Source organism: Callionymus lyra, chromosome 17, assembly GCF_982586985.1.
Source record: "Callionymus lyra chromosome 17, fCalLyr1.hap1.1, whole genome shotgun sequence".
NCBI classification, from domain to species: Eukaryota; Metazoa; Chordata; class Actinopteri; order Syngnathiformes; family Callionymidae; genus Callionymus; species Callionymus lyra.
The window spans coordinates 22,127,624-22,143,437 of NC_141834.1; the positions used below are offsets into that span (position 1 = coordinate 22,127,624).

Here is a 15,814-nt window from a genome sequence, read left to right on the forward strand (position 1 = left end):
AAAGCCTTTCAGACCTTAAAGCACAACAAGCTTGTTGGTTTGGAGCACACACAAACCACGTGCATTATGGGTACTTTCTGTAGTGACTGTCTTGCTGACCACAGACGACTCACTTCCTCATCTTCCTGCTTCGTCCCCGAGGAGGAAAATCTGCAGTGTCGCAAGTGGTCATAATGTTTTGATGGTGTTTTTACATCTGCGTGGTCACTTTGTTTTCTTGATCACAACTGCTGAGCCAGCAAACTAGAAATAGGAATATAAAATCGGATCTTCGGTGTAATCTTTTGAATATGGACTGTAGAGCTGTCCAGGGTGTCCCTGCCTCTCCCCCTGTGTAGCTGGGTTCTCCTCCTGTTGTCTTGCTTTTTGTAAGTGACGCCAGTTCTCTGTGCAACCTCTGAATTCCCCTCATATTACATCATCAGGTTCATCATGACCTACAGAGAAGTTGTTCAGCTCAGACAGAAGCTCTGGGATCTTGTCGACCTCCTAACATTTACTGACGGACGCCTTTAGTTCACCAAATTATTTTATTGACGAGACAAAACACATTATTTTCTGCTCATTATCGATCTAAAAAAAACTCAACGTTATGATCACATGTGGCGATCTTTTGTGTTACAACACTGCCACCTACAGGCGGACCTTAGAAGCAGCTTTACACGTTTCACAACAAACATTATTTATTTTATTTGACACAACAAAAGGCAAAAACGACGCTGATCGAAAAGACGTAGAAGAAAGTGCAGGAGTTTTCAGTAACAGCTGGTTCAGCTAGAAAACGTTAGTTGAGGAATGTGATGATCAAGTGGAACCAACAGAGCAACACAAGGAGTTTTCCTGACTCGTGCCGCTGACGTCCAGAGAATCCGTGGTTCCTGTTGTGTCCAGAGCCGGAGACGCGTGACCCTCCGAGCTTTAGAGAGAGCGAGAGGAAGATTTAACTCAAAATAAAGATACTGAAACTAAAACACAAGATTTTGATTGAATAAAAAAATAATTTAAGGTTGACTGAGAGTGAATATTATTTTATGTTCTGCAAATACATTTGAATGAAGTCAAGATCATTCAAAAACTAGCATTAAGAAGAAAGAAAAAAAAATGCACTTTTTACTTAACAAAAAACTGGGATAGGAATGACGTCAACAATCAACCAGAGAACATAGTTTTTAATAGTAGCAGAATATTTTTAAATATTTTTCTAAATTATTTAATGAGAGATCTTAAAGAAAAAATCTAGGAGTAAGATAATCGACAATAAACAGGATTCAAAATTAAATAAACTAAATCAATCTTGTGGATAAAACACACAAAGTTTAAATTAATATTAAAGATCATGTAAAATATAGATCCATTTTTTAACTATTTAATGTCAAAATATATTTTTTATTGTTTATTGAATTACATGTATGTTTATATTATATTTAATTTATTTATGTTTCAATTGAAACGAAGCATTTTCTTTTTTGCATTCAAGTATTAAAATAGTTTTAGTCGTAAAACAACATCAACCTGACATAATGACGAGGGCAGTCGTAAACGTCACCTGTCTGAGTCACAGTCACATGACAGACCCGAGTCGTTGGGCAGGTCGTCCTGGAAGTGGAACCTCCTGAGGGTGCAGCACTGGACGGCCTGAGCCACAGAGAAGTGAGTCCTGCCTGCAGCACATTTGTCCATCTTGGCCACGCTGAGCTGAGACTGCAGGAAGAGGTGCAGGCAGCTGTCGGACAGCATCAGTGGACTCTGCACGATCCTGCACCAAACATGGCTCGTCTTATTGATTCCACCCTGACACGGATAAGAAGTCCCTGTGTTGGATCTTACTGTTCCAGGAACTTCTGAAGGCCTTGCATCCTCTCTGAGATCTGCCTGGCGTTGTTCAGGCTGAAGAAGGGGTTCTTGGGCGGCAGTTCTGGTAAAGTTATCCTGAAGACAAGCATCACCGTGAGATTCTTATAAGTTTAAAGATTAACAGTCCAGGCTTGTAACTGTTGTGTAACTGGTAACAGTTGCGCTATAAAACCACTAGAGGGTCCTGTCTTCATTTAGACACCTTCGAATCCCATTAAAGCAAAGCATTTCTAGTACTTATCAGACAAAACATATTTATTCTTGTGGACCTACCTCAAATGTAATTATAGCCGACATGACAATGAATAACAAGGTTAGGCTATTAATAAGTAATTATTGTTAGAATTACTCCGCAAGTCAACATAGTATTACTCACTTATTCTCCTAGTATTACTTCTTGATTCTCGTAGTATTACTCCGCGAGTAGTGTAACTCCATTAGTCACCGTAGTATTACTCCATGAGTCCCCACAGTATTACTCTACAAGTCCCCCTAGTGTTACTCCACGAGTCACCATAGTGTTACCCCACAAGTCAGTGTAGTATTCATCTACGAGTCACCGTTGTATTACTCCACGAGTCCCCCTAGTGTTACTCCACGAGTCACCATAGTATTACTCCACGAGTCACCGTTGTATTACTCCACGAGTCCCCCTAGTGTTACTCCACGAGTCACCATAGTATTACTCCACGAGTCACCATAGTATTACTCCACAAGTCACCGTTGTATTACTCCACGAGTTCCCCTAGTGTTACTCCACGAGTCACCATAGTATTACTCCACGAGTCACCGTTGTATTACTCCACGAGTCCCCCTAGTGTTACTCCACGAGTCACCATAGTATTACTCCACGAGTCACCGTTGTATTACTCCACAAGTCCCCCTAGTGTTACTCCACGAGTCACCATAGTATTACTCCACGAGTCACCATAGTATTACTCCACGAGTCACCGTTGTATTACTCCATGAGTCCCCCTAGTGTTACTCCACGAGTCACCATAGTATTACTCCACGAGTCACCGTTGTATTACTCCACGAGTCCCCCTAGTGTTACTCCACGAGTCACCATAGTATTACTCCAAGATTTCCCCCAGTGCTACTCCACAAGTCACCATAGTATTACTCCACGAGTCCCCCCAGTGTTACTACACGAGTCACCATGGTATTACTCCACGAGTCACCGTTGTATTACTCCGCGAGTCACTGTTGTATTACTCCACGAGTCACCCTAGTGTTACTCCACGAGTCACCATAGTATTACTCCACGAGTCCCCCCAGTGTTACTACACGAGTCACCGTTGTATTACTCCACGAGTCCCCCTAGTGTTACTCCACGAGTCACCATAGTATTACTCCAAGAGTCCCCCCAGTGTTACTCCACAAGTCACCATAGTATTACTCCACGAGTCCCCCCAGTGTTACTACACGAGTCACCATGGTATTACTCCACGAGTCACCATAGTATTACTCCACGAGTCCCCCTAGTGTTACTCCACGAGTCACCATAGTATTACTCCACGAGTCCCCCCAGTGTTACTCCACAAGTCCCCCCAGTGTTACTTCACGAGTCACCATTGTATTACTCCACGAGTCACCATAGTATTACTCCACAAGTCTCTATAGTATTACTCCACAATTCACAGCAGTATTACTCCATGTGTCTCTGTAGTATTACTCCATGAGTCTCTGTAGTATTACTCCACGAGTCTCTGAAGTATTACTCCAAGAGTCACTGCAGTATTACTCCATGTGTCTCTGTAGTATTACTCCATGAGTCTCTGTAGTATTACTCCATGAGTCTCTGTAGCATTACTCCATGAGTCTCTGTAATATTACTCCACAAGTCACTGTTGTATTACTCCACGAGTCACCATAGTATTACTCCACAATCTCTGTAGTATTACTCGACGAGTCACCACAGTATTACTCCACGAGTCTCTTTAGTATTACTCCACGAGTCACCGCAGTATTACTCCATGTGTCTCTGTAGTATTACTCCATGAGTCTCTGTAGTATTACTCCACGACTCTCTATAGTATTACTCCACCAGTCATCGCAGTATAACTCCATGTGTCTCTGGAGTATTACTCCATGAGTCTCTGTAGTAGTACTCCACAAGTCTCTATTGTATTACTCCACGAGTCACTGCAGTATTACTCCATGTGTCTCTGTAGTATTACTCCATGAATCTCTGTAGTATTACTCCACAAGTCTCTATAGTATTACTCCATGTGTCTCTGTAGTATTACTCCACAAGTCTCTATAGTATTACTCCATGAGTCTCTGTAGTATTACTCCATGAGTCTCAGTAATATTACTCCACGAGTCAACGCAGTATTACTTTGTGAGTATTGCCCTAAAGCTGCACTATATTTACTTTGGAAATGATTAAACTTCTAAACCTTGTATAAGTACAATAAAAGCTTACGTGTGATTTAAATAATTTTATCTTTTAACAATCCAGAGTCGTTGCTGTCAATCAAGTCTCAACAGTCCTACGTCACATGACCAAAACACACACGCCTCATTGGCTCAATGATTGACACATGCACACGTATGTCAGAGACTCACAGCAACATGGAGTTGGCCTGAAGCTTCTGCCGGAGCCACACGAACTCGCTGAACCTCCTCCTCACGACCGAGATCTTCTTGTTGAAGAAGACGCTGTTGGTCTGCAGCACAAACGTTCAGACTCCAGCCGTCACTCAAAGTCTCGGTTCAAACTCACGTGTAAGCCGATCTCGTAGTCCATGTAGGCGTGCCAGAAGTCGTTCTTCTGGATCCGAGGGTCGCGAACCCAGACGCTGACCAGCGGCTGCATGGAGAGACCAGGACACACTGAGAGACCAGGACAGAGCGAGAGACCAGGACTGACTGAGAGACCAGGACAGAGCGAGAGACCAGGACAGACTGAGAGACCAGGACAGAGCGAGAGACCAGGACAGAGCGAGAGACCAGGACAGAGCGAGAGACCAGGACACACTGAGAGACCAGGACAGAGCGAGAGACCAGGACTGACTGAGAGACCAGGACAGAGCGAGAGACCAGGACAGACTGAGAGACCAGGACAGAGCGAGAGACCAGGACAGAGCGAGAGACCAGGACAGAGCGAGAGACCAGGACACACTGAGAGACCAGGAGAGACTGAGAGACCAGGAGAGACTGAGAGACCAGGAGAGACTGAGAGACCAGGACAGACTGAGAGACCAGGAGAGACTGAGAGACCAGGACAGACTGAGAGACCAGGAGAGACTGAGAGACCAGGAGAGACCAGGAGAGACTGAGAGACCAGGACAGACTGAGAGACCAGGACAGAGGGAGAGACCAGGACAGACTGAGAGACCAGGACAGAGGGAGAGACCAGGGCAGACTGAGAGACCAGGACAGAGGGAGAGACCAGGACAGACTGAGAGACCAGGAGAGACTGAGAGACCAGGACAAACTGACAACACGGCAGTGGAAAGAGGAAGTGTTTTTTTGAGGAAGCTCTGGTTTAGTTCACGATCAGGACATTCCCTCAAGTTTTCCTCAGTAAGTCCAGAACAGGTTTTTTTTAAAAGTTAAATCAAAACCTTAAAGAAAAACTATTTGAAATTAAATTGTAGACCAACTTGATAATCGGCCAAAATGTATTTATTTATTATGTATTTTATGTAAAAAAAAATAGTCTCAAAACTTTTAAATTACTACATATTTTCCTCAATCACATCATTTATTTTATTATAGATATAAAATGTAGTATATTAATATATAATATATTTAATATTAGTATAAATAGTTGAAACAGCATTTTGTCCTTTGTTATCTTGACCTTTAATGTATTTATTTTATTGATTATTGTTTTGATTGTTTAAGTGCTTTGTGACCCTGGTCTGGAAAAGATCTGCAAATATAAATGACTTACTTTAAATGACTTATATTATCAAAAGAACAAAGAATTACAAAACAGTTAAAAACAAAATCTGCCGTTTTAACAAGAGAACATTGTTTTTATCATTCTAGTTATTCATATATCTTATATATATATATATATATATCAATGGTTTATAATGTGCTCAATGGAGCATGAGTTTAATTATTGAATACAAATTAAAAAAATATATAAAAGATTATTGACAATAATAGGTTTTAAATATGCAACAAAATGAGCTGATTTAACAAATTGCTGCAGAAACTCTGTTGACAAAAACAATAAATAAAATTGACACTGTATAAATAAATAAAAAACTATATAATGTTTTATGTTAAATATTAGTTTAAAAAAGTGGATCTAATATGTCTAAATATCTACTTAAGTGTAGAAGAAAAAATGTTGGTTAAAATGATCTCGAACAGCGATGAAGTAGAAAAATCAACAATTGTTAGCAGATATTAACCTAAAATCTTACTCATTTGTTCAAGTTTAAATTGAAATAATTATCTAGAAGTAAGACTCCCCGTATCCATGGCAACCGTGGCAAAGAAGACTGACCTGACCGTCGACTCCGTCCATCGCCTCTCTCATGCTTTATCGTCCAGTCATTCACTCTTGTTTTCCACTTTATTGGCCGAGCAAAGGTCCTTAAATCCTCCTCCTCCTCCTCCGACGACAATGAACAACAGACTTGACGCGACAATGTGACTCGTTACGTCACGTCAGATAAGACTCGCGTTATCAGCTGTCGAAGTACAACTCTGACAGAGAGAGATTCCAAAACACTCTTTATTGACAGACTTCACAGATACATGGTCGAGGGTTACAGTTCGCCGGGGAGTCCACGTGTGGAAGGAGGTTGACGGTTCAATTCCCGGTCACACATGCGCACTCATGACACGGTCACACGTGCGCACTCGTGACACGTCTCTCTTTCTCGAAGCGCTACTTTGAAGCCGTCGCTCGAGACTCCAGACAGTCGCCGTGAAGAGTTCAGTCAAAGTTCTGGACTCAACGTTTACACCAGAGGTTTCAAACAAGAACAAAATACTGATCCGTTCATACGTCGCTGGACAAAAAGAAACAAATGTCTGTGACAAGAAGTTTAATAACAGTATTTATTCATATTTCAACTGAAGTTTATTAGAATATTGAATCATTTAAATGTTGTTATTGTAAAGTTTTTAATTTAATTGAATTTGTATATAAAGGTTGTTTTTTATTGGCTTATTCTGGAATTAAAACAATTTGGGATTAAATGAATAGTTTTTGGTTTGAAATTCACATTCCAAAAAATTGGAAAAGGAATTTTCTAAATTCAATATTTTTTTCATTTGTTGCCTTTTGAATTGAATATAAAAATGTTGGCATAATAGAGCCACCATTACATTTAGAAGGCAATGAATGAAGAAACTATTGCATTGGAATTATAGTCAAACTCATCATTTATTTTGAAAATTCAGTTATTTTTTCTTTCAATAAAGAAATGATTCAATTATTCAAAAAAACATCCAATGGTCTGATAGAGTTCCATAATATTAACCTCTCGAAGTGACAAAGGATGTTAAACATGTTGACACTCGCTGTAACTACAACATTTTGGTCAAACAGCCGTCACGACGTACGTGGACAGTAGAAGCACACAGCAGGTCAAAGGTCAACACAGTCGAGTCATAGAAAAGTGTCGAGGCATCAACACCCGTTAACGGGACAATAAATACTCAAAGAAAAACTACACAACAAACATTCAAACACAGTGATTCGTCGCTACTGGAGATGGAAGCTGCTACATGTTAGTCTGACCTGTCAATCAAGGTTAGTAGTCGCTCGTGTCGGCGAGATCGTGGATCGAGAGTCTCTCGGCTCACGGCTTCTCCTCGTCCCTGCTGTGCCAGCTCAGCTTCTGCTCGTAGAAGTTGATGACCACCTGAGGGTACCTGGCGCTGGCGTCTCTGGCTTTCAACAACGCCACGTCGCCAGAGTGCTTCCTGGGAAAACCAGAGCAGGAAGTGACGCGTTAGCTCGACTGAAAAACATGTTTTCCGTCTCTCGATGAAGTCGTCGAGCAGTTGATCACGAAATGTCGAGTGAAAGTAACACTTTGTATCTGGAGAGCTTTTTTATTGAATATTTCAATAATTGAAAAATCTATGTTAAAATTTCAAAAACTTCTAATTCATTGTCTTTTAAATTCAATTAAAAACATTTTAGAACTTTCAGCCAAATCATGTGACGTCGTAGATCCAGTTTTTCGGTACTATTTTGGTTTTATATTGAATTTAAAAGACTACAAATGTCAAAATATGGAATTCAGGGAATGTATTTTTATTGTTCGAAATTTTAATATTAAACTATGTGTAGAAAAAAAAATTCAATGTGAAAGTATTAAATTTGTTAAAATAAGAAAATCAACCTTTTCGTTATTGAAATGATTGAGTTCAGTTATTAAAAGAATAAAAAGCAGAACCTCCTGATGTCACTGATAAACTTCCACACTTGGATCACGAGTTCCTGTTTCTTGGAGCAACAATGTCTCAGCGTCTCTAGTTCTGCCGCCTCAGCACTTCATTACCATTTGACCAGGAACATGAGTTCTCCCCGTCGGTCCGTGGAGCCGATGATGCATTCAGGCTCCTGCAGGACGCCCAGGTCGGCGGGGGGGTCCGGGTCCAGGATGTGGCCGTCGTCGCCGCACACCATGTGTGGCTGCATGAAGGACTGGAGGAGAAGATCAGGAAGCGTTTTTAAAAAAAAAGCAGATCCGAGAACTTTCACTTCCAGACGCATGCGGAGAAACGTGACTCGTCTTTTACGACGACTCGTGAACTCGACGACGTTGTGTTGAGATATATTTGACTCACGATCGCCGTCTCCTGCTCCATCATCTCTTCTTTGGGGATGAAGTCATATTCCTGCTGCTGGTCCTCGTCCGGTCTGGTCCTCAAGAACTCGTTGATGAGTTCAGGACAGTCCAGGTTGTCCTCGGGCTCCCACGTGTTGTCAGTGCTGCAGCCGCTCAACCACAAACACACACAGCATTAACCGTCGATGCAGCGTTTCTACGCTTTCAAATACCCTTTGAAGTCATTTCTCCAAATGTATATTTGAACGTCAAATAAACGACTTTTTTATTCCACTTGAAAACGTTCATACTGATTTTTAAAAAAGATTCCTGAACAAAAAATACACTGAACGTCTTCCCTGGAACCAGGTTCAGCTACGAAAAGATTGTTGGACAAAGACTTGTCGCCATAGCAACCGAGCCTAGCAAGACGGAGACGTAAACGACAACGAGACATAGAAGTACAAATTGACAAGTTTACAGATGCGGCACTGATTGGTCGAAGCATTTAAGAAATGCTTGATTTATACGATATACAACATTTTTTCGAAATATCGTGCAGCCTTAATTTTAACTGATACTTTAAGATTTGAAAAAAACACAAGATTTATTACGTGATTATGAATTTAATGCCGTTGAACACTTCATTATGGATCTGTGGGAAACTTGTTACAGAAGAAAAAGACGTTGAGCATCTTGTTTGTGTAAAGATTCAAAAATAAATGCTCTGTTGTTTCTGCTTCTTAATGGTTATTATGGAGGCATTTGCTGGTCTGAGGTCAGTTTCAGAAACATTCTTCTCTTCAACACCGAGATGTTTCCAGGTGGACTGAGCCACACAAAGCTTGTGTCGGGTCTGCCCTGTGGCCTCCTCCCAAAACATCTGATGGTATAGTCTTGTGAACCAGGAGTCACCAATCTTTTCTGCACCATGGACGGGTTTAATGTTCGGGATTATATTCACCTTTTGAATAAAAATAGTAAAAATAAACAATATTTTTTAATGTTTCACTTATTTTCACAAGTCTATAGATACATATTTTAGGTAAACTTTACTCGAGAATCACAGACTTGTGGAATTTTAGAGAAAATATCATTGTTTTTCAAAACCTTTCACACAGTAATAATTAAAATATATCCTGATTTTATATTCACGACGATAGAAAACTACAACCTTTAGTTATTCAATCTTTAAAATGGATCAACAATGACATCAGGTATTGCTATGGTGGGTTCAATACCGTAGGATATTTTATAAATAAACTCAAAACACTATAAGTTAACGATTATCACTTCAATAGATAAATGTGATGAAAAAAATGCTATTTAAAAGAATTTTCCGTCGTTTTTTAAATGGTTTATTTTATTCAACTCTTTAGTTTTGAATGCTTTATTAATTTCTAGCTTGGGTTGTTTTACAGTTATCAGTTAAAAGGTTTGCATGATCAATTAAAAAACTTTTGTGTAAGTTGCAAGGAAAATATATAAATGTAATAATAATAATAATAATAATACAAATAAAAAATGGTCAGAAAAAGGAAGAATGCTACACAGTAATAATGGATTTATCTAACTTTAGATCCTGACAACTACAAGTAACTCTGATAAGACTTGATTCATTGATAACTATTCTCTTACGAAAGGTTTATCAGAGAATAAACGTTTAGATACTGTAGATATAACTTTGTTAATCCCCGAGGAAAGGACTTTAATTTATTTTGATTTAATTTATTTTAACACTAGTTTAAAAGTGACTTGTGATACAGAATCACACTCACTCAGTGAAGCCTTTCCACTTTAGGAAGAATTCCACTCGTCCATTAAACACTCGCCTGCGAAGGATTTTCTCCACAGCAAACTCCTGGACGATGGTGCTCTCCTCCGTCTTCCTCTGCTTGGCCGTCTGCTTCTTCCTCATCCTGGCCGGAGGAAAGAAAATTAAATTAAATTTAAAGCCAACTTTACAAAGAACTAAAAATAAAAACACAATATTGATTGCATCTGACCCAAAAAATATCGATATATCGTGATATTGTCACGTGTGATATGCATCGAAAACATGCGCAACAATTGATAATATTTTATTGTATTAATAAAACATTTCTTAAATACACACTTCGACCAATCAGTGTCACGTTCTATAAAGTTGTCAATTTGTACTTCTATGTCTCGTTGTTGTTTACGTCTCCGTCCGTCTGTGAACTGAGCAGCTTGTTAGGCTCGGTTGCTATGGCGACGCGTCTCAGGAAGTAATACTAACTTGTGATCTAGTCAAACACTAGTGATCCAGTGAAGTAATACTAACTTATGATCTAGTCAAACACTAGTGATCCAGTGAAGTAATACTAACTTATGATCTAGTCAAACACTAGTGATCCAGTGAAGTAATACTAACTTGTGATCTAGTCAAACACTAGTGATCCAGTGAAGTAATACTAACTTGTGATCTAGTCAAACACTAGTGATCCAGTGAAGTAATACTAACTTGTGATCTAGTCAAACACTAGTGATCCAGTGAAGTAATACTAACTTATGATCTAGTCAAACACTAGTGATCCAGTGAAGTAATACTAACTTGTGATCTAGTCAAACACTAGTGATCCAGTTAAGTAATACTAACTTATGATCTAGTCAAACACTAGTGATCCAGTCACTCGTCTCTTTCAACCTCCTTTGTTAAAGCAACATATTGTAAGAACTTTTCATCTCGTCTCAGTTGTTTTCTTATAAGATCGTGAACTTCCAAACAAACCTGTCCGTCTTCAGTGTTTGCTAACGAGCTAAGTTGTTAGCGTCATTTATAAAGTGTTATGTGTGCGTCTTCACCGTATGCTAACAAGCTAAGTTGTTAGCGTCATTTATAAAGTGTTATGTGTGCGTCTTCACCGTATGCTAACGAGCTAAGTTGTTAGCGTCATTTATAAAGTGTTATGTGTGCGTCTTCACCGTATGCTAACGAGCTAAGTTGTTAGCATCATTTATAAAGTGTTATGTGTGCGTCTTCACCGTATGCTAACGAGCTAAGTTGTTAGCGTCATTTATAAAGTGTTATGTGTGCGTCTTCACCGTATGCTAACGAGCTAAGTTGTTAGCGTCATTTATAAAGTGTTATGTGTGCGTCTTCACCGTATGCTAACGAGCTAAGTTGTTAGCGTCATTTATAAAGTGTTATGTGTGCGTCTTCACCGTATGCTAACGAGCTAAGTTGTTAGCGTCATTTATAAAGTGTTATGTGTGCGTGTACAAGGATTTATTATTGATTTGGTGATATCACGACGCGCCGGCGGCTCCTCTCTGATGTCGCTCAGTTTGGCGGGAAAACTGATGCAAGTCCCGTGAGACTGAGCGTTAGAAGACATATTTTTCTACCATCATGTCGACACAGAAGCGCGGAAATAAACTAAAGGTAAATATCGCATCGTTTTCTTTCTGTAAACACTGGATCTTCACTACAGTACTCACTCGTGCGCGCGGCTACATTTTTAGGTGAAGGTAAAAATATCGAATTAATGGAATTCAAGACACATATCGAATATCGCACTCATTTCCAATATCGTGCAGCTCTAATCGAAACATAAAATTAAATACTTTTTTTTTTGCGTAGACTAGGCTGGTACCGTGTTCTGTCGGTTTTCATTGTATTTACACTTTTCTTACGTCTGAAATTACTATCTGTAAATTATTTGAGATGATATGTGATTTGAAAGTAACATATTATCTTATGTGTTCAGATTGTTATTATTTTTGATTGATTTAAGACATTTTGACGCCGACTAAGTCTGGTTTTGTAGGTGATCTGAGAAAAAGAGGAAGTTACACTGACTGTGTGTGTTATTGCAGGTTCTTGATGTTGATACATTTGTGGTTTGTTCCCGGTGACCTGAGGGTCAAATTCTTCTGGTTCTGATCCACATTCAACTATTGCCAAGTTACTGACAAGTACTGACAAGTACTGACCACTGCAGACTCAAAGTATCGAGCATGGTAACAGAGTAATAACATGGTAACAGAGTAATAACATGGTAACAGAGTAATAACATGGTAACTGAGTAATAACATGGTAACATAGTAATAACATGGTAACAGAGTAATAACATGGTAACAGAGTCATAACATGGTAACAGTGAGTATCAGCGAAGACTTGAAGTTATTGTTTACATAGTGTTGCGTTCACGGACCGTCCGTCCTTTCAGAGCTGCTGTTTCTCCCTAAAGTAGCTTCTCGTGTCTGCACACAAAGACAACAACACGTACCTTCCTGGTGTGTTGACGTTTTCTCACGCACTCTCCGCGGACACACAACAGCTGCTGGTCCCTCGCCGGGGTCTCGACTCCACACACGCCGCCTTCACGTCGCTTCCGGGCGGCTTCGGGCTCCCAGACGAGTCGCTCTCGGCGTGTTTACACGCGCCAGACAACTTTCCCGGCGGAGGTGGTGGATTAAAGATGGCCGTGGATGCTCGGGAGGAAGTGGTTGCCAAGGGAGAAGGTCATGCCGGGAAAAACCGGGAGGAGACGACGGGGACGCGCACGGGCGTCGACCAATCAGAGGCGAGGATTGAGGATGACACGCCCCCTCTGGAGGAGCGTCTGTTGTTGATCGAAACACTTTTTTGTTGATAGAATTATCGAATTATTATTGATCTCTTTTGGGCTCTTATTGAAAGTGCTGCAGCAGCTTTCTTACCTTTATTAGTTAATTAATACTCTTGTAGTTCATATTTATTTATTACATTTATTTTTTTTCTTCTACTTTTTTACTTTTCAAACCACAAAAGCTGATGATGCGTTCATGACCGTGTTTTTTAAACTAAGATAAAGAGGTAATAAGATAAGATATTCCTTTATTCTTGCCTCATCTGGGACATTGGAGTTGTCAGAGCAGTTCATAAAAAGAGCAAACCTACGTAAAAAGTATAAATACATCCAATAAATAAATGATAATAAATATTACATCAACAATTAGCACTAGTTAGAGTTAGTAGTTGGTAAGTTAAAACCTAATGGCTCTGCTCTGAGTCACTGCCAGATGCTGAGCTTCTCAACCAATTCTAATTATTTATTTTTTTCAATCATAAAATGGTCCTCATGACAAAATAAACATGTAGAAATCTTAACTATAATTTATAGTTAGAAACTATCAGCGTGTTATTATTATTATCATTATTTAGGTCTGTTTTCTATGGAAAAGATACACGAAAAGAGAAATAATCTTACATTGTTCACATTATGCTGTTTTATAATGACTTCATCATTAAATATTGACATGTCTGTTGCACTTAAAACTGTCTTCTATTATTATTCATTATTATTATGATAATAAGGACTCATTATTCCTGCTTTAAGAGCGTGAAGATGTCTGCTGATCCTCCAGGGAAGATCTTTGCTCCTCGAGCTCCACAAACGAACTGACGACACCGCAGAGAAATCTTCCACCGAGCGTTTGATTGACAGCTCTTTTCCAGCCAATAGGAAACCACGTGGCTTGTGATAGGTCGAAACGAAACACGAGTCCCATTCATTCCACATTCTTCCCTACCGAGACCCGCCGCCAGAGGTCGCTGCTGACGCGTCAGGATGCGATGCAGGTTTTTAATGAGCCGGGTTTTCCTGAGAGGTTCTTCAAGCTGAAGGCATCAGAACAAAAGATCTGGATCCACTGGTGGATATGAACCCATGTCATCCTCAAGGCAGGATTATGTAACTGTGAACTCATGTACTAGTATAGAACATGATGAAACATACACGCCCAAAGCTTCTCTCTCTGTCAATGAAGTACTACAGGTATTTACTAGAATAGATGGAATGTATTGAGAGAAGAATGTACTTGTTCTGCTGTGAGTCTCTGGTGGACGAGCTAACTTTATTGGCTGGAATAGTTATTACATTAATACATTATTAATATGTATTTTCCACGATATTGTTTTCAAGATACTTCATCGATTTTCAATAGCACTGAATCAATTCATTTTATTGTTATAACATGGAAATATTGACATTTAATAATATAAGTGTTTAAATTTTACTTCCCGCCAACAGTCATTACATCTTCTGCAGCTGAGGCAACAAATAAATCCTTTCAGTTCCAGGCCATGACTGAGTCCAGCAACTTCTAAATGAAATCAGTAACGACTTCGTCAAGAGTCATGTGGTCTGTAAATACTACAACATCACAGTCAAGTACTGGACAATACTACACATATATACTTGTTACTACACTATCACAACACCAGAGTCAAGTACTGGACAATACTACACATATATCCTTGTTACTACACTATCACAACACCAGAGTCAAGTACTAGACAATACTACACATATATACTTGTTACTACACTATCACAACACCAGAGTCAAGTACTGGACAATACTACACATATATACTTGTTACTACACTATCACAACACCAGAGTCAAGTACTGGACAAAACTACACATATATACTTGTTACTACACTATCACAACACCGGAGTCAAGTACTGGACAAAACTACACATATATACTTGTTACTACACTATCACAACACCGGAGTCAAGTACTGGACACTACTACACATATATACTTGTTACTACACTATCACAACACCAGAGTCAAGTACTGGACAATACTACATATATATACTTGTTACTACACTATCACAACACATCAACATATAGTGATACTTGCCGAATCAACAGATACACACCCCTACTCTAGAATAAGCATATTATCTTTTTTTCTCTTACTCATAACAATATTAGATTCAGATAAATATTTTAAGAAAATGATGTATGAATTTCACAATTCAATTTATGTTTTATCCATTATTAATGATCCGAACATAAGTTGAACATTTCATAGTTTTCATCTTTTGATCGCTACAAGTAATGGCTCTTTTAAAAATGCATGATTCAAAGGCTAAAGAACCAGAAAGTACCACGTTCGACATGAATCCCTCGAGTGATTTAAACCATGACACATAAACCCCCGATTCACCTCAAACTCATCGTGATTTACATTAAGAACTGATTTGTGTCCCTATGAGGGATTCAAGGTCCCGTTCTGCGATGGGATTTACGGTCTCACAACAAAGGCTGGACCAGATGTTCGGCCATAATTCACCAGAAAAGTTTGGGCTTTTCTCAGGTTGGTCCCCGAAACTAGAACTCTGTGGGGCGCACCCGTGTGAGGACCCATGTAGAACCTTCAGTGTTCTTTAACGCCGGGC

General features: G+C 39.5%; 2 protein-coding genes across 4 annotated transcripts; both read right to left on the bottom strand.

Annotated features, from left to right (window-relative positions):
* Positions 1-511: 511 nt before the first annotated feature.
* Positions 512-5,312, bottom strand: snx10b (sorting nexin 10b). The gene is made up of 5 exons (XM_087812579.1): positions 4,583-5,312; positions 4,426-4,526; positions 1,828-1,929; positions 1,547-1,756; positions 512-916 (listed from the first exon to the last, which is right to left on the bottom strand). Exons 1-5 carry the CDS (start codon positions 4,673-4,675, stop codon positions 805-807), a joined length of 618 nt encoding a protein of 205 aa, XP_087668705.1. The 5' UTR covers positions 4,676-5,312; the 3' UTR covers positions 512-804.
* A 1,226-nt stretch (positions 5,313-6,538) lies between these two features.
* Positions 6,539-13,113, bottom strand: cbx3b (chromobox homolog 3b). Of its 3 annotated transcripts, none has more exons than XM_087813115.1 (5): positions 12,863-13,113; positions 10,388-10,528; positions 8,629-8,782; positions 8,340-8,485; positions 6,539-7,755 (listed from the first exon to the last, which is right to left on the bottom strand). In XM_087813115.1, exons 2-5 carry the CDS (start codon positions 10,525-10,527, stop codon positions 7,632-7,634), a joined length of 564 nt encoding a protein of 187 aa, XP_087669241.1. In that variant the 5' UTR covers position 10,528; positions 12,863-13,113; the 3' UTR covers positions 6,539-7,631. The 3 variants fall into 3 exon arrangements, with proteins under 3 accessions (XP_087669241.1, XP_087669243.1, XP_087669244.1); XM_087813117.1 differs by having other exon boundaries at positions 8,629-8,773; positions 12,863-13,112; XM_087813118.1 differs by having other exon boundaries at positions 8,629-8,773; positions 10,442-10,528; positions 12,863-13,105.
* Between the last annotated feature and the right edge of the window lie 2,701 nt (positions 13,114-15,814).

Excerpts from the sequence above, each read along its gene's own strand:
- snx10b (XM_087812579.1), bottom strand. The coding sequence starts at position 4,675 with ATGCAGCCGCTGGTCAGCGTCTGGGTTCGCGACCCTCGGATCCAGAAG. Across the intron at positions 4,527-4,582 it reads ACTACGAGATCGGCTTACAC|ACCAACAGCGTCTTCTTCAA; the intron begins GTGAGTTTGAAC and ends TTTGTGCTGCAG. Across the intron at positions 1,930-4,425 it reads CAGGCCAACTCCATGTTGCT|GATAACTTTACCAGAACTGC; the intron begins GTGAGTCTCTGA and ends GCTTGTCTTCAG.
- cbx3b (XM_087813115.1), bottom strand. The coding sequence starts at position 10,527 with ATGAGGAAGAAGCAGACGGCCAAGCAGAGGAAGACGGAGGAGAGCACC. Across the intron at positions 8,783-10,387 it reads AAGTGGAAAGGCTTCACTGA|CGGCTGCAGCACTGACAACA; the intron begins GTGAGTGTGATT and ends TTTGTGGTTGAG. Across the intron at positions 7,756-8,339 it reads CTCATGTTCCTGGTCAAATG|GAAGCACTCTGGCGACGTGG; the intron begins GTAATGAAGTGC and ends TGGTTTTCCCAG.